The sequence below is a fragment of the Pituophis catenifer genome, unplaced genomic scaffold, assembly GCF_029215685.1.
Source record: "Pituophis catenifer annectens isolate HBS135680 unplaced genomic scaffold, rPitCat1.0.hap2 SCAF_8, whole genome shotgun sequence".
Classification (NCBI taxonomy): domain Eukaryota; kingdom Metazoa; phylum Chordata; class Lepidosauria; order Squamata; family Colubridae; genus Pituophis; species Pituophis catenifer.
This window is the reverse complement of record NW_027256888.1, coordinates 3188139-3207152: the sequence shown is the minus strand read 5'-3', so window position 1 is coordinate 3207152 and position 19014 is coordinate 3188139. Positions and strand designations below refer to the sequence as shown.

Sequence of the window (19014 nt, the reverse complement as noted above, 5' to 3'; positions counted from 1 at the left end):
GCCCCACTCCCATCTATTTTCTGCCTCCCGAGTCCCAGCTGATCGGGAGGAAATGGGGATTTTGCAGTAACCTTGCCCTGGAGTGGGGAGGGAATGGAGATTTTACAGTATCCTTCCCCTTCCATGCCCACCAAGCTATGGCCACCAAGCCATGCCACGCCCACCAAGCCACACCCACAGAACTGGTAGTAAAAAAAATTGAAACCCACCACTGATGAGGAGGCTTAAACCCCAAATGTCTTGACCATGCACTTTGTTAACTATTACAAAACGATCTAGGTTTTATTTTCATTAATTGTATCCTTTAAAAAAAAAGAAAGAAAAGAAAGGGGGGAAAAAACAGTCAACCCATGTCCTATCCAACATCCAGTTCACAGAAAGAAGAAAGAAGCCGCAGAACTCCAAGGAGTAGAACCACAAGTAACCGGCAATGGAATAGACACTTAAATCACCAGGGACATGAGATTCACTATCGAAAAAACTATAGCCCATATTTTTGCAACAGTTCAGATTGCCACGGACGTTTCCTTTCCGGGAAATCGTCGGGGATTTGAATATTTTTAAAATCCTGAATGCATTTTTTCATCTCTTCCTCAACGTTGAGCTTCTCGGAGACCTTCTTCTTGGAGAGGTTTATTTCTCTGGATTTACTCATCAGAGTCTGGAAAAGTTCACTGTTTCGACGTTTATCCGGTGGGGGCATTTTCTGGACCGGAGCTTTCTTGGATGGGCGATCCAACGTCAGGGTATTGGACTCGTGGCCCGTAGGCTGCTGAGCGCTTGTAGCATTTTCTTGAGGCGTGCTGGCTTCGGAATGGCTCTCACAACTGGATGTGGACAATTCGTTGCAGGATGTTCCACTCTCGCTTCCTTTGTCCGTCACCTTTTCGGGTTTCCGATCTTCGTGTTCTTGCTTGGGAGACACCGTCCTCTGGGGTGGCCCTAATAGACAAAAGGGGTCAGATTATTAGGAGACACAACAGCCAATTTTCAATGTTCTGCAAGTTAACTTTAAAGCAAACACAACTACGAAAGGAAGGAAGTTGGAAGGAAAATCCATCTGGTTCAGTTCCAAGCCTGGGAGAAAGAGCCTGGAAACAAAATGGAGGCTGATTGGAAAGAAAGCTTATCGATGGGCAGAAGAGAGAGAGAGAGAGAAACACAGACACACAGCATGCAGTTCTGGGACAGCTGACAAATTAGCTTAATGAGTGCCAGGATTTTTACACAGTTTACAATATTTTGTAATGTTGAAGTTTGCTTTTGAGTGCTTTTATTATTTCAGGGGGGGTCAAACCAGGAGTGAAATCTACTTACCTTCCTTACCGGTTCGGAAGTGCGCGCACGCATCACATGTATGTGCAGACTCTCTGCGCATGCGCAGAGAGTGAAAAACACATTACTTCCTGGTTAAAACCAGGAAGTAACAACACCCGGGTGGATAGGCGGAGCCTCACGCCGCCATCGCTACTGGTTCTCTGAACCACCTGCCACAATCGCTACCAGATCGCCTGATCCGGTCCGAACCGGGAGCATTTCACCCCTGTGTCAAACTCAAGGCCTGGCGACCCCCCCGGGGAAGAGCCTTCTCTGTGGGGGCACCCACCCTCTGGAATGAGCTACCCCCAGGGATACAACTAATCCCGGACCTCCGGACCTTCCGCCGGGCCCTGAAGACTTTTTTATTTCAGCAAGCCGGGCTGGGTTAAAATTTTTTAATTGGGTGAATTTTATGGGTAAGGGGTTTTAAATTGGAGAAGCCAAAGATAATTTAATTTTGTTTTAATGTATTTTAATATTTGTATTGTGTGTTTTTAATTCTGGCTGTTCACCGCCCCGAGTCCTTCGGGAGAGGGGGCAGTATAAAAATTTAATAAATACTAATACTAATACTACTGTGGGCTGGATGCGGCCTGCAGGGTGCTTAGATCTGGCCCACAGGGCTGCCCTGGAAACAGCAAAGGAACGGCTCGCGGACCCTCTGCAAGTGAAAAGGAAGCTCGGGGAGGGCTGCAGGAGGCCGTCACAGCCGAAAACGGGACCCGGGGGATGTGCACGGCTCACCCGAACTCCGTTTTCACTGGCAGAGGGCTGCAGGAGACCATCGTGGCCAAAAACGGAGCTAGCGAAGGCTGTACGCGGCCCTCTCGAGCTCCGTTTTCACTGACAGAGTGTTGCAGGAGGCCATCACAGCCGAAAACGGAGCTCGGGAGCCCAAAACGTCTGTCGCTACGTGAAACCTTTGTGAAGTGAGTTTTGTTATGGGGTCATATGACCATATTTTGCGACGAGTAAAGTCAATGGGGAAGCCCAATTCACTTCACAACGGTGGGACTAATTTAACAGCTGCAGCGATTCACTTAAGAAACGGGGCAAGAAAAGTCGGAATATGGGGGCAAAACTCACTGAACAAATTTCTCACTTAGCAACATAAACTCTGGGCTCCATTGTGGTCGTACGTCGAGGGCTACCTGCATTTCCTATTTATTCCTTTTTCTGTTCTTTACTGAATATTGTTTCAAGTGCTGGAACATCCAGTGCGGTATACTTGTTGATTTTGCGAGATTGACTGGGACAAGAACAGATGGCAGAGGTCATCCCGATAATCCTTAGAAGATCATGGCCAATCTTGATTTGGAAGCTGAAGAACTGAGCTGATGCATCAGTCGTAGGTCTGGGAATTTGTCCAAGAAATCATTCTCCATCTGGTTGAGTTTGGAGCGCTCCGTCGGAGTGTCGTATGATCCCTGGCAGAGTCTTTCAAAGCAGGCAGAGGCCATGATGCAATCTCAAATTTGGATGTCTGATGCTTTCTCACTAGAACATTATTTTATTTTCCAGGCTTGCCTAGGGATTCAGTCAAGGATCATTCCTAACCACAACCATATTTTATTTTCAAAACCTCTTTCTATGTTCCACCCCCTTCTTAACTGGGATGTCTGTTCCTACAATTATCTACATTCTCCAGACCAGGGGTCTCCAACCTTGGCAACTTTATGGCTTGTGGACTTCAACTCCCAGAATTCCTCAGCTAGCTTTGCTTAAAATTCTGGGAGTTTTAAAATTAAAATTCTGGGAGTTGAAGTCCACAAGTCATAAAGTTGCCACGGTTGAAGACCCCTGCTCCAGACCCCAGTAACTACCGGTAATGCCATAATATGATTGAATCTAAGGAGATCAAAAGCCAACACAGTTCTAGGCTGCATAAACAGAGGGACAGAATCAAGATCACGTGAAGTGTTTTTTTTTTTTAATTTGATTTATATGCCGCCCTTCTCCGGAGACTCAGGGCAGCTTACAATGCGCTAAGCAATAGCCTTCATTCTTTTGTATATTTATACAAAGTCAGCTTATTGCCCCCACAAACCGGGTCCTCAATTTAACTACCTTAGAAAGGATGGAAGGCTGAGTCAACCTTGAGCCTTGGCGAGATTCGAACCTGCGGTAATTGCAGGCAGCTGGTCTTAATAACCAGCTTAATAACAGGGTGCCTTAGACCACTGTACTACCAAGGCTCTTGTTAATACCACTTTATAAGGCCTTGGTAAGGCCACCCTTGGAATTCGGCATCTCCACGGTTGTTTTCCGGCACCTACTTCTGGTGGGCCCAGAGCTGAGCTCACGTGCCTACCGATATGGCTACGTGTGCCACCTGTGGCACGCATGCCATAGGTTCACCGTTACGGGTATAGGGATGTCACTGCGTTATTTTATTTGCCAGCTGAACTCATCATTTCTGGACTGTCAGACTCTCCGTAGCTTGCCAACTTCTTATCACTAAGCTACGTGTTTCCGTACTCTTTTTCAGAATATTGCAAACAAGGAGAAGCCTCGATTCATCTCCTCTAATTAAACCAGGGTAATTAGTCCCAGAGCCAAACATGGGATTAATAAATGCCCTGACAATGGATTCCTGCCTGAGCAAGGGGGTTAGACTAGAAGACCTCCAAGGCCCCTTTCCAACTCAGTGCTATTCTGTTATTCTGCAGAATTCTTCTGTTAATCAAAACAGATTGCACTGTGATTGCTACTGCCTGGAATCACCCAAGGCCAATATGGGCAAAGGATAAGAAGCAGTAACTGCTTTGACTGCAATTTTTTTTATTTTTTTTAAAAAAAGAGGCAGTTCTAATTCACTTTGCCTTATTTTATTTTTTCTCTTTCCTCCCACTTGGATAAGCACCATGAAAGCCTAGCCTACAGCAAAAAATTAAAATTAGCTTCCCAGATCGCTACCGAGAAACCGTCAGGGCACAGTACCCCACCATACGGCTCAATTGCATAATTATAAAGCAGCCATTTTGGACTTAATGGAATTTCATTCAGGAAAATATTCCTTCTTTCTTTTTTCTTTTTTTTTTTTATTGAAAAAGTTTTACAATTACATTTTCTCCCCAATTTCCCCCCCCAAAACCCTCCCTAACCCCCCTAACCCTCCCTAACCCCCCCCAACCCTCCCCTCCCCCCCCGGACTTCCACAAAATATAATCCAAATCAAAATCCCCTTTTTATAAAACTTGAACCCCTCCACCCCCTGTATATTTTTCACATCTTCATAGAATTCAATTATTCTATACCTATATAATACTTTCAATTAAAAGCTATCTGATATTTCCTAGTTTGATATTTATTCTGCATTCCTTCTTTCAAAGCCTCCGAGTTTTAGTTTTAGCACGATAAGCACCATAAAACAACATAAGCACCATAAAACATAAGAGCCTTGATAGTACATTGGTTTAGTGCACCCTGTTATTAACACAGCTGCCTGCAATTTCTGCTGGTTCGAATCTCGCCAAGGCTCAAGGTTGACTCAGCCTTCCATCCTTTCTAAGGTAAGTGAAATGAGGACCCAGTTTGTGGGGGCAATAAGCTGACTTTGTATAAATATACAAAAGTATGAAGGCTATTGCTTAACGCATTGTAAGCCGCCCTGAGTCTCCGGAGAAGGGCGGCATATAAATCAAATTAAAAAAAAAAAACTGAAGGAGTCCTGAAATGTGACAGATTAAGACATTCGCCTGGTCTTCGTTTCCATAAAACATTCAGGGTGATAGTTGAATTGCTTCAATGGGAAAATCCAGGGGAAAAAACAAACAAACGCTGAAGCAATTAAAAATATTGGGGAGGAAGCACCATCAGGATTGCTCCATTCGTAAGTTCACATTGTCATTAAAGTTTCACTATACCAAACCAGGAGTCTACAGGTAGTCCTGGACTTACAATGGGACCATTGGAAGTTACAACGGCACCGGAAAAGGGGACTTAGGGCCAGTTTTTTCACACTTATGACCGTTGCAACATCCCCCCGGTCACGTGATTTACCTACATTCGGATGCTTGACAATCACATTTATGACGGTTGTATCCAGTGGTGAAATCCAAATTTTTTTACGACCGGTTCTGTGGGCGTGGCTTGGTGGGAGTGGTCTGGCTTGGTGGGCGTGGCTTGGTGGGCATGGCAGGGGAAGGATACTGCAAAATCCCCATTCCCACTCCAATCCAGGGGAAGGATACTGCAAAATCTCCATTCCCACCCCACTCCAGGGGAAGGATACTGCAAAATCTACATTCCCACCCCACTCCAGGGGAAGGATATTGCAAAATCTCCATTCCCACCCCACTCCAGGGGAAGGATACTGCAAAATCACCATTCCCACCCCATTCCTGGGGGAATGATATTGCAAAATCGCCATTCCCACCCCACTCCAGGGGAAGGATGCTGCAAAATCCCCATTTCCTCCCCACTCCTGGGGGAAGGATACTGCAAAATCCCCATTTCCTCCCCACTCCTGGGGGAAGGATACTGCAAAATCCCCATTCCCACCCTACTCTGGGGCCAGCCAGAGGTGGTATTTGCCGGTTCTCCGAACTACTCAAAATTTCAGTTACCGGTTCTCCAGAACCTGTCAGAACCTACTGGATTTCACCCCTGGTTGTATCCCGGGATCATGTTGCAAACTTCTGACAAGAAAGGTCAAGGGGCAAACCAGATCCACTTAGCCGTGTTACTAAATTAACAACTGTAGTGATTCCCTTTACAAACGGGTCAAGAAAACTCGTAAAATGGAGCAAAACCCACTCAACAAATTTTTCACTTAGCAACATAAATTTTGGGCTCAATTGTGGTCGTAAATGGAAGACTACCTCTATTCCTGTTGCTAATTCAGGAAACGAGCCCATAAGAAGAGCAATGTTCTGTTTCTCCACTTTGAGGAAGGAAATGAAGCATGACCCAAGCCACACATTTCAATCTTAGCAAACCTGAAAATGTTTGGACTTCAACTCCCAGAGTTCTGTCGGCTGGGGAATTCTGGGGGTTGAAGTCCACACAGCTTCAAGTCGCCACGGTCGAGAAACGCCCTTCTTAAAAACTGATTATGTTGAAAATAAGTGAGGAGAGGTCAAGAATAGAATTCCGCTTAGGATCTTGCATGGTATGGGAGCAGCTCTGTAACGGACAAAAAAGTTCTACAGAGAACCATTAAAACTACCCAGAATATCATCGGACTCCAGCTACCAGCCCTGGACGACATCTTCGAATCTCGTTGTTTGAGAAAGTTGCATCACATTCTCAGAGACTCTTCCCAATCCTGCTCACAATCTTTTTGGACTGTTGCCTTCTGGCAGAAGATACAGAACAATTAAAACTCAGATCAGATTTTTTCTGAATAGTTTTTATCCCACAGCTACAATTGCACTCAACAATGAACTAAAGGGCCACCATCAGTGAGCTGTTGGACAACTGTTGGACAACACAGTTTGTACTATTCACATTAACTCTCAGTTTAGCTCTTAACAATCCTAGTTAGTTCTGGTTGGCTCTGGGCCCGTAACCAATGTTAAGGATATTGTTGTTGTGTTACCAACCAGCAGAGTGTAGAGCACAGAGAAACATTGCTGAGAGCAATGAATAAGAGATGTGCAAACTGGTTTATCAAAAGTTTACTTTACAGTGAGAAAACAATCTCATAGTCTTTAAATCAATCCAAGTCTTTGCCAGTTAAATCAGTCCAGTGATACAAAAACTCTTCTTACCACACAAACAGTAGTCGGTTAGAATAACAAGCTCACTCTGGTTCATAAACCACAATGGTAGCAGATCCATCCAACAATGATAGCACAATGATTGCAACTCCACACACAATGGTAGCATATCATCAACTGAATACGTTACAGTACCTTTCTTAAATACGTTTATAACTAGTGATTATCTAATTACAGCATGACTCAGCATTACAATGAATCAGCAGTAAAACTTTAAAGTCACACAATACATGTTCATATTAAAGTCACAGAACACATATATTGCCTGGACAACTTGTTAGGCTCAAACCATATCCTAACAACTTGGTCTGTTGTGTTGATGTTTGGGTGGATTAGGGGTGGTGAATTTGTGGTGGGTGGGGGTATGTTTGGGGATTGTTATGTGTGTTGGACCTGGTCTTTGGGTGTTAAGTGAATTTTGTTGTATGGGTATACTGTGTATACATGTACAATGACAATAAAGTTATTTATTTATTTATCTCCAGACCCCAAAAGATCATTTGAAAAGATAAACCACTCACTACAGGACTACAGAAACCATTTGTACTGCTCAGGTGACCCTGAGGTCACAGTTAAACCTCCAACTGGCCTTAATGACCCACTAAAAGGATGCAAATGACCAGCTGTCTGCAAGGAGTATCAATCCTTCCATTCTCCACCATCCAGTCAGAGTTGAAGAAGCTTCTTGGGTGAGAAGTGAAACGTCTTCAAAAGGAAAAGTCGACTCAGCCTTCCATCCTTTCTAAGGTAGGTAAATTGAGGACCCAGTTTGTGGGGGCAATAAGCTGACTTTGTAAAAAATATACAAAAGTATGAAGGCTATTGCTTAACGCACTGTAAGCCGCCCTGAGTCTCCGGAGAAGAAGATGCCATTAAAAAGTCTCGGTATAAACAATGACTCTACTTTCTCCTCTCGTATGTTATAATAAAGATTGCCTGCTTAACCATTTCAAGGGGTTGTTTCATGAGGTACGAAATAATTACTAGACCTGTCGCACGCAGGCAGTTGACCGTGCTTTCACTTTAATCAAGGTTTGTATTTTTATCCAGTCCAGGAAGATTATATTTGATTAGCTTCAGCAAAAGCTGTTGCTGTCATCCGCAAAAGTCAATGCAGCTTCTCTAAACTCTAATAAACAGAGAAACAGCCTACTAAAAATCATTTAAGACTACCTGGACGCCCGTGCGTCGCTACAAAAGTATGTGCTCGGGCTTGATAAATTGACACTTGCAGCCTGAAACTTAATGTAGAATGTGTAACTCCGTAGCATCAGTGTGCGTTAATATAATGCAACTGGCAGTTGGAACAGAGGTGGAGGAGGAGTAGAACATCCCAGCCCGCAGCATCCATCGGTATTCATCTGGCTAGCATCCTGTCAGTGTGTGAGAGAGTTGAGGGGTGTTTGGAAACTCAAACAGTATTTGCTGTGCGAGCAAGGAGGAGGCAGGAAGGAGGTAGGGCATGGCTTAGCTCAACTGTTCTGTAGTAAAGCTGCTTTCTGCTGTGAAAGTAAAACTGAAAGTGAAACTCCTCTCCTCTGCTTGTGTTTTGCATTTGGAACAGATTTCTTTTGAGTTGGGGAGGGGGAGTACAACTCCTTAGAATCAGAGCGTGTTAATAATAATATAGGAAATACTAATGCTCTGATGGTCGTTTCGAAAAATCCTTTCTTAGTGAGCACCTAGAAGCCAAGAGGAACATACGTGGTAAATTTCACGTTTGTAGACTTTACGGTTCTGGAGATTTCGTGATTAATGCGTGAGTGGTTTTTGCTTTTATGTATATAGATTCCAGTTCTCAGGCCTGGATTTAGCACTCCGACAAATCAGCCATCAACAGACACATAGACATGAACGACATTTATAGACTACGCAGAAGAGACAATCAACCAGCCCAAAAGAGAACGAAAAAGACTCCAGCATTTCTCCACCCGTAATCAGCAACCAGTTCAGCATAGATTACACTCCAAGGCTAACAACAGACCAATATCACTTCACAACTGTGATCAGAAAGGTCTTAAAATGAGGTAAAAATCACTTAACCTATGTCTCGCTTAGCAACAGAAATTTTGGGCTCCATTGAGGTCGTAAGTCAAACAGGACCCATATTGCCATGGAAATGATTTTTAGTAGGCTCTAATGTGGATAGAGGCCGTGGGACACAGTGGCTCAGTGGCTAAAAATGCTGAGCTTGTCAATCGAGAGGTCGGCAATTCAGCCGACAAGCTGGCAAGAAAGGTTGTAAAATGGGGCAAAGCTCCCTTAACAAATGTCTCACTTAGCCATTTTGGGCTCGATTGTGGTCGTAAGCCGAGGAATACCGTATATTACCCTATCGTGCAGCAACATGAGGTCTTCCCAGTGGTGGGTTCCTCCCGGTTCGGCCCGGTTCTCCCGAACCGGTAGCGGTGACGATATAATGTCACCGAACCGGTTCTGCCCCCCACCCACCCACCCATGCGCCCCCTACCCACCCCACGCGTTATTCTTACCTTTTATTTGTCCCCACCCCCAATCTATTGCTGCCTCCTGAGTCCCAGCTGATGGCTAGAGGGAAAAATAAATGTTTAAACTCTTGCCGCGGGGCTTCAAAGGGCCACCCTACAGCTGATCAATGTTAAAAGAAAACAAATGAGTAGACCAGTGCCTGCAAAAATACATGAGTAGACCAGTGCCTGCAAAAATACATGAGTAGACCAGTGCCTGCAAAAATACATGAGTAGACCAGTGCCTGCAAAAATACATGAGTAGATCAGTGCCTGCAAAAATAAATGGGTAGATCGGTACAGTTCTGCAAGCAGTTAAAAGCCTGGTAGACCAGTACCTCTGCTAAGTCCTAAAGAATTGTCACATGACCATCAAGCCACGCCCACAAAATAAGCCACGCCCACAGAACTGGTAGTAAAAAAATTTAGAACCCACCCCGCAATGTAGATGTAGAAATGTTAACTAAATTCCATTACAAAATTCAGAAACCATTTGCACAGCAGAAGATTAATTACTATTACGCAGAGTCCTTAAAAGGCAGAAGGAGTAAAGTTTCTGAATGATAGGCCTGCGTGTGTTTACCAGTAACCACCTCTCTCTCACACACAAAATACATCCCAAAAATTAAATAATTCTTGCTAAAGGGATTAAGAAAGGCAAGGTAACAGGATAATGAGTTAGAATAACATGGTCTAATCGGTCACAAAATGTCAATATTTCAATAAATGCGCACCGGATGTTCGTTATATTTAATTAGCCTCTCTCTCTCCTTCTATTCCTCCTTGCAAGCTATAAATCAAGAAAAAGACGAATTGCCAACTGTTGCAAAACACCTGTGTACTGATTTATCAAAAGTAAGATAAATCCACGGAATAATATGTTTTGGAGAGCTAAAGAAAACATATTAAAACAGTTTGCCTTATTTGGCTAATGCCGTTTAATACTAGGCATAGGTGATCTTTCGATTTCGATCCCAGGTAGAGGCAGATATTTCTCTCTCTCTAGGCACACTGAGAATATATCTGCTGAACAAAACTCCTCATTGGCAACAGGAAGGGCATCCGGCCAGTAAAACATTCAGCTCCCTTCAGTTGCCCAGATTCCACCCCACAAGAGATTATGGGGTCATTAAAAGAAGATGATGGATGATCTTTTTTTTTTTTTTCAATTTGTAATTTTTTCCCAGAGTTCACCAGCGATCCGTGGTGGTATTCAGCCGGTTCGGACTGGTTTTGGTGAACCGGTAGCAGTGATCGCGGGTGGGCCGGCCCACTCGCCCTGGCGCTATGCCATCCTATTTAACCACGTTTTCAAGGCCAGGCACATGCACAGAAGGCATGTGCGTGAGCAAAGCACATACATGGAAGGTGTATGCACACGGCGAACGAGTAGGAAAAAATATGTGAAACCCACCACTGCCAGCGATGCAGAAAAAAATTTGGCATGTGATTCTCATAGGTCTAGTCTCACATTCGACACCAATAGCAGATTGATTTCATGTTGAAACATGTTTCGAATACAGGGAGCAAGTTGCTCTTCTTAAACCAATTCTATCCCACGCTTTTCCTGCTAAACTGGAAACCGGGAAACCATGATCCTGTGAGCTATTAGAGACATGGAATCTTTTTCTAAGGCAAAGCTGTTTTAATAAAAAACCCTTCTGGAACTGTCCCATCACCAAAGAAGCTGCATCAAAGCCAGTGGTGAATTCTGAATTGGTTTACTACCAAATGCAAGGTGCGCGCACATGCGCAGTGCATGCCAAAAGGAGGAATGGGGTTAGTAGAACAGCGCATGGAGGGGGGGTGATCAGCTGCGGTGTGCAATCTTTTTTTTTTTTTACTTTTAAAAGCATTTGTTTTTACAACCTATTCGCCCGAAATGAGAAGAAATGAGTTCAACATGTTGTGACCCAGGCCCAAGTAATGTGAATGGTGTAGGAATAGTACAGGTCAGCTATATGAACACTGAAGGACCCTCTTTATTCACATTATTATAAGAAAGAAATGTGCTTGTTTAGAGATTACACAAAATCAGCTAAATTCCATTCCTGGTAATATATCTTCTGAGGGGACTAGCTGTCAAGGATGCAAGGACATCCATATGAAACAAAAGTTACTTATTATCCAAAGCAGCCATGAATCTACGCATCAGTAATCACAGAACTGAGGAAGGTTGTTTAGCTAAGATAATCTTATGAACTAGATAATAATGAAGGAATTTAGTAATTAGAAAGTGTCAATTATAATGTAACAAATGTATGTTAACCATATATGGAAAACTGCTGTGCTCGCAAAATCCTTTGTCTTGGAGATGTATAAAAGCAGTTGTATCAGAGCTCTTCTGGGTTCAGAATTGCAGATACAAATCTGATTCTGAAACTGCGCAATAAACTATCTCTGGCTGACCAGGAATGTTGTTTGGTCCCATCATTCCATAACACACAAGTAAGTAGTAGGAAAATCAGTCCATGAAAAAACAAACAAACTTTATTCGAACAGCTGAGAATTACTTCATTCCCAGCATCGTTCAACTAAATTAAAGCAAATTCCTCCCAACACAAATTCCTCAGTCCTATCGCAAACCTTGGTCTAATTAGGCAAACTGCCAAAGGCCCTTCTTGGCAAACGTTCAGAAGTCACAGACACAAAAATAAATACAAGACGTAGACGAAGAAGAAGATGAAGCTACCAACGTTGTTTTCCGGCAAAGCCCAAACGCCATTGCTGGTCTGTTTTAAGCCTTATGGGAGGGGCCAATCATCTCCTGGCCTTACTCCCGAGTCGTCCTCTTTGCTTGAGCTGCTCTTGCCTTCTGGCAGCTCTTCTCATGCGTGCATTAGGAACAGGCTCCTCCTGTTCCCCTGGCTGACTCCTGTGAGGCTCTGGAGGCTCCGGAGTCCGCATATCACTCCCCGATGGCCTTGGCCCATCTCTGCCTCCGATGCAGAGCCTTCATCCGAGCCTTCCCCAGCCTCCAGGACTGGCCCATGTTCTTCCTCAGCCTCATCACTGTCTGATTCCGCTGCCAGCTCCGCAGGCTGCTGGCGGACCATAACACAAGATAGATTATTATTTTTTGTTGTAATCTATTGAAAACAACATTGATGATAGATGCTTAATTACAAGGCAGGAAACCAGTTTTCCTGTGAATAGTGAAAGTCAGCAAGAGACGAAACAGATGGCCTGCCATGGAATATTTTGTTCCTTGAGAAGACATTAAAGTATAAAAACTCACAGCTTGCAGTTATTGCATACAGAATTCGTATATGCTGCCCAGTCAAACTGACTCAAGAACGAAAAGAAATGCAGATTAAAAAGTAGGACTCGTAGATCTCCCCTCCGTCAAAATTCAGGAGCACATGAGCAGTGATGGGTTCCACATATGCTTACTTTGCGTGAGTGGGCACCTTTCACGCATGTGCCCAGTCTTCCGTGCATGCGCTTTGCTCACACATGCGTCTTCAAAACATGGCTAAATACGACTGCTTTACATCCTATTTAAGTCACCGAAACCGGTTTGTCTGAACTGCTACGAACCGGCTGAATACCATCTCTGAACATGAGTCATAAGGTCTTCTCAGTCCCAAGAAAGGCAATAATTGGCCAAAGGCTCTGGAAAAGATCTACATCAAGGGTGTCAAACTCGATTTCATTAAGGGCCACATCAGGTGTACTTATGCACTTTTCCTTCTTACGCACTTATCAGGAGGTGCACTTATGCACGCCTCCTCTACGGACCCCTTAAGTATGAAGTAAGGTCCACGGAAGCCCATTTGTGACTGAAACTGTGAAAATTTGTAGCTGAGACAACTGGATCAGGTAGGGCATTCCAGACTTTGACAACTCTGTTACAGAAATCATATTTTTTTACAGTCAAGTTTAGAACGATTTGCACTGAGTTTAAAGCGGTGGTTCGCACACGTATTATTGTGATTAAAACAGAAGAAGTCATTTACAGGTAAAGCATTACGATGTATAATTTTGTATGCAATACCTAGGTCTGATTCAGTGGTGAAATCCTATTTTTTTTACTAACAGTTCTGTGGGCATGGCTGCGTGGGCGTGGCTTGGTGGGCATGGCAGGGGAAGGATACTGCAAAATCTCCATTCCCACCCCGCTCCTGGGGGAAGGATATTGCAAAATCTTCATTCCCACTCCACTCTGAGGCCAGCCAGAGATGGTATTTGCCAGTTCTCCGAACTACTCAAAATTTCCGCTACCAGTTCTGCAGAACCTGTTGGAACCTGCTGGATTTCACCCCTGGTCTGACTGCAAGCGACACAGTTCTAAGTTATCCAAACCGAGAATTTCGAGCCTAGTAGCGCACTATTTCTGTGTAAACACCAATATCAAGTCCTTCCTGTACAGTAAAAAAAGCATCTTTCTTGTTGTTTACGGTGCATTAAACATAGACTTAAGAAATTAGTCAAAACAGCTTAATGGCAAGCGGCTTAATGGCAAAAATTATTCACTGAAACCCACAGCTATTCATTAAACCTCCCACAATGTAGTCTAACAACTACGTCAACAGCAGGCAACTTTAATTTTTTTTTCCCCTTTTAACTTTCCTGTTATTAACCACTGCACTTCAAAGGCTGATTCATACCTCGGTGAGGATGCAGATTTTGGAAATGCAGTAACAGCCAATATTGTCCATGGTCAGCAGATTAAACATAGCCGTCAACTCTAATTATAGTAATAGAGATGGAAGGGACCTTAGATGTCATCTAGTCCAACTCCCTGCTCAGACAGGAGATCCATGTACGAATTCAGACAAATAGTTGTCCAATCTTAAAAAGCCTCATCAGCCAAACTAGATAGCATCGTCAGGGCTATTGGTGACGGGATGGGATGGGATGGGATGGGATGGGATGGGATGGGATGGGATGGGATAGGATAGGATAGGATAGGATAGGATAGGATAGGATAGGATAGGATAGGATAGGATAGGATAGGATAGCAATAGAACTCAGACTTATATACCGCTTCATAGTGCTTTTAAACCCTCTCTACGCAGTTTACAGAGTCAGCCTCTTGCCTCCAACAATCTGGTTCCTCATTTTAACCCACTCGGAAGGATGGAAGGCTGAGTCAACCTTGAGCCTGGTGAGATTTGAACTGCCGAACTGTAGCTAGCAGTCAGCTGAAGTAGCCTGCAGTACTGCACACTAACCACTGCACCACCTTGGATAGAATGAATATGAATAGAAGGGAATGGAATGGAATGGAATGGAATGGAAGGGAAGGGAAGGGAAGGGAAGGGAAGGGAAGGGAAGGGAAGGGAAGGGAAGGGAAGGGAACGGAACGGAACGGAACAGAACAGAATAGAATTTGAGCAGAGTTGAGTGGAGTGGAGTGGAGTGGAGTAGAGTAGAGTAGAGTAGAGTATGAAGTGGGGTGGAGTGGAGTGGGGTGGGGTGGAGTGGGGTAGAGTAGAGTAGAGTAGAGTAGAGTAGAGTAGAGTAGAGTAGAGTAGAATAGAATAGAATAGAATAGAATAGAATAGAATAGAATAGAATAGAATAGAATAGAATAGAATAACAGAGTTGGAAGGGACCTTGGAAGTCTTCTAGTCCAGCCCTTTGCAGTTGTGGTCATAAGTCAGGGACGACCTGTATTAAGATCTGACATCCAGGTCTTTACCTAAGCCACAAAACTTGCATGCATGGATGATGTGCCGTGCCCATTTTGTCACCGGCCTTCCTCCCGCCTACAGCCTTCAGCGCGATCTTCATGAAGTTGCGATATTTTGTTTTCAAAAGAAGGAAGGAAGGTCAATGGGGTTTCCCGAGATAACCTCAATTTCTTCAACTACGCAAGTAGCTGAAGACTTCTTTTTTTTCCTGGTCTTAATTAAAAAATATTTCATAAGCAAAAGTGCCAGAGAGAACTCACAATCGTGTGAAGCGTTCCATCCCCTGCCCGTTTCTAATCGCTCCTCGGGGTTTGTTCTCATACACAGCATTTTGCGTTGTTAGGAAAAAATTGTCCGGTGGGAACTGAATCCATTTTGGAACGTAGTGCTTCAGAAGAAACGGGTTGCAAAAATATACGAGGGGGAAAAATACTGAGAAAAATAAAGCGATCTTTGCAATAACGGAGAATATATGCAGCTCAGGGTTCAGCTGTAAGCGCCTCAAAGACACCCCAGAAGAGTCTTCCCTTTTAATCTTTATGACTTTATTTTAGGACCGTGATGGCGAACCACAGGTGGCACATGGAGCCATATCGGTGGGCACGCGAGCTCAGCTCCAGCGTGCATGCGCGTGCCAGCCAGCTGATTTTCAGGCCTTCTGGGCCCACCAGAAGTTGGGAAATAGGCTGTTTCTGGCCTCCGGAGGGCCTCCAGGGGTGGGAAAGGCCATTTTCGCCCTCCCCAGACTCCTAGAAAGGCTCTGGAGCCTGGGGACAGCGAAAAACGGGCCTACCAGGCCCACCATGCCATCACATGACAAAAGTGGGGGGAGCGCGGGGGGGGGTCACGCACGCATGCACAGGGGGGGTAGGGTACATAGAATTATGGGTGTGGGCACGCGTGCACGCAACCCCCCCCTGCACTCCCCCCATTTTTGGCACGTAATGGCAAAAAGGTTCACCATCACTGTCTTAGAAGTTTCTATTATTAGGAAAAAGTAAAAAGCTGAGGGTAGATTTTTAATCTTATTTTACTGCACCAAAGGAGTCGGAAGTCAATGCCTTTTTTTTTTCTTTTTTTCCCTTCCTTTCCCCCCACTATCCACTTCCCTTTTCCCTCTCCTAATTTCCCTAATATTTCCTTTTGTGCTCTCTTTGCAGGTCATGTTATAAATTAATGAAACTATTTTTTTTAAAAAAAAGAGTTTACGCATCGTCCTCATTTAGCGACTGCCTGCTTTATTAAAGGCCATAAAGATCCCAAAATGGAAGAAAACATGCCACAAAGAGTTAAAAATTCTGGTATGGGAAGGGGAAATGATTATTTGGAAGAGACACACATACAAACACATACGCACACACACACATATTTATGTGTTGGTATCAGTGGTGGGTTCCAAAATTTTTTACTACTGGTTCTGTGGGTGTGGCTTGGTGGGCGTGGCATGGCTTGGTGGGTGTGGCTTGGTGGGCGTGGCAGGGGAAGGACTGCAAAATCCCCATTTCCTCCTGATCAGCTGGGACTCGGAAGGCAGAGAATAGATGGGGGCGGGGCCAGTCAGAATTTTTACTACCGGTTCTCCGAACTAATCAAAATTTCCGCTACCGGTTCTCCAGAACTGGTCAAAACCTGCTGAAACCCACCTCTGGTTGGTATCAGCGGTGGATTTCAGACATTGTTACCACGGGTTCGCCCCATGCGCGCATCTCCCATGCATACGCCTGGCCTCGAAAACATGCCTAAATAGGACGGCATAGTGCCAGGAAGGTGGGGGGGTCACCCACAATCTCCGCTACCAGTTCGGGCAAACTTGTCTGAACTGGCTGAATCCTACCTCTGGTTGGTATGCACGCACTAACATGGAATCAAGTCAGTCGAGTCAGAGAGTGAGGAGGCTGGGGAGGAACATGGGCCAGTTCTGGAGTCTGGGGAAGACCCGGACAAGGGCTCTGCGTCAGAGTCAGAGATGGGGCCAGGGCCATCTGGGAGTTATGTGTGGACTCCAGAGCCTCCAGAGTCGGATATCAGAGAGGCAGAGGAACAGGGGGAGTCTGTTCCTAGTGTGTGCATGTGCAGAACTGCCAGAAGACAAGAACAGTTAAAACAAAAGGGACAACTCGGGAGTAAGGCTTGGAGATGATTGGCCCCTCCCATAAGACATAAAGGGCCTTTGCAGGAAGCAACATTGTGGATGGTGTCAGTTTGTACTTTGAAGCTCCATTTTTGACTCTATGTTTCTGTGTGGCCTTGCCAAGATAATTGCCAATTAGGTCTTCGGCAGCCTGTCAAAGAAGATAAAGGTGGGTGTTTACCAGCCTTATCCGAAGGACTGTGGCAGACTTCTGTTGGACTATTTATAAACTCTCGGTGATTCAGCACGTGCTGTGAATGAAAGGAATTCACAGCCGTTAAAATAAAAATAAATTCTCCAGTATTGGATCATCCAGAACTTCTGGTGGCAAGCTGTTCCACTGGTTAATTGTTCTCACTGTCAAGAAATTTCTCCTTAGTTCTAAGTTGCTTCTCTCCTTGATGAGTTTCCATCCGTTGCTTCTTGTCCTGCCCTCAGGTGCTTTGGAGAATAGCTTGACTCCCTCTTCTTTGTGGCAGCCCCTCAAATACTGGAAGACTATATTATTCATTCATTCATTCATCAATTTAAATTTATTGTAAAAGTCCACTTTCTATGGCAACCGAGCTACTGGTATGAGCCAACGGACTCGAGCCCAAAGTATTGCCGCAGCTGATCAACCCCATAATCGATTAAGGAAAACAATCTCGTGATCATTTTTCCAGCCTGTCTCAGAGATTCTTAGATAGACCTGTCACCTGACGTGTTCCAGAACCTAAAGCCATCTGCTAAGTTGAAGGCTCATTTTCCTTATCAAGCATTTTGAAATCCGCTGTTAGCTCGGAAGATTTGCACCAACAATCACTTCTGATCAGCCAGCTGTTAAAACCCTATCGGTTTGTTTCTTCCGTTCTTGCCAGCCGAACTATCTCGTTGTCATATTCCAGCTCCCTCAACAGGATTCATTTAAAGGGCTATTGATTGACAAGGAGCAGACAGAACAATTTCTAACCACTGTCTGTTTTCGTAAGTACAGGTAGCTTCCCTTCTTAATACCATGTTTCCCCGAAAATAAGACCTCCCCTGATAATAAGCCGAATTGGGCTTTTGAGTGCATGTGCTAAAATAAGCCCCCTCCCCCAAAAATAAGCCCTCCCCGAAAATATTTAAATGCATGCACAGCCGATCCCCGCCATTTCCTCTGGTTAGGGTTAGGGAGACAGAGCTGGAAATCAGGTAAGATGGCAAGAGGGGCCCTGTCTTGCTCCATGCACCCCAAAATAATAAGACCTCCCCAAAAATAAGGCCAAGCGCTTATTTTGGGGTTCAAAAAATATAAGACAGGGTCTTATTTTCGGGGAAACATGGTACCCTGTTTCCCCTAAAATAAGACATCCCTTGATAATAAGCCCAATCGGGCTTTTGAGCACATGACATCCCCGAAAATAAGCCCTCCCTGAAAATATTTAAACGCAGAGCTGGAAATCAGATAAGACGGCAAGAGGAGCCCCATCTTGCTCCACGCACTCCAAAATAATAAGACCTCCCCGAAAATAAGTCCAAGTGCTTATTTCAGGATTCAAAAAATATAAGACAGGGTCTTATTTTCGGGGGAAACAGGGTAGTGACTGGGTTTTATTGCATAAACAGCAGTGTTACCGTTTCCCTTGCTTGAATGACGTTCTTATTAGATGTGACTCTTCGGCTTTGAAACGGAGATGAGCACCACCCCCTAGAGTCAGGAACGACTAGCACATATGTGCGACGGGAACCTT

General features: G+C 44.5%; 1 protein-coding gene across 1 annotated transcript in view; it reads right to left on the bottom strand.

Annotated features, from left to right (window-relative positions):
• Positions 1–281: 281 nt before the first annotated feature.
• The window catches only part of KCTD8 (potassium channel tetramerization domain containing 8), a 38779-nt gene continuing 20046 nt past the window's right edge, over positions 282–19014 (bottom strand). The window contains exon 2 of the mRNA XM_070948277.1: positions 282–942. Coding sequence (XP_070804378.1) covers positions 482–942 — 461 coding nt within the window. The 3' untranslated portion in view covers positions 282–481. The remainder of the gene's footprint in view (positions 943–19014) is intronic.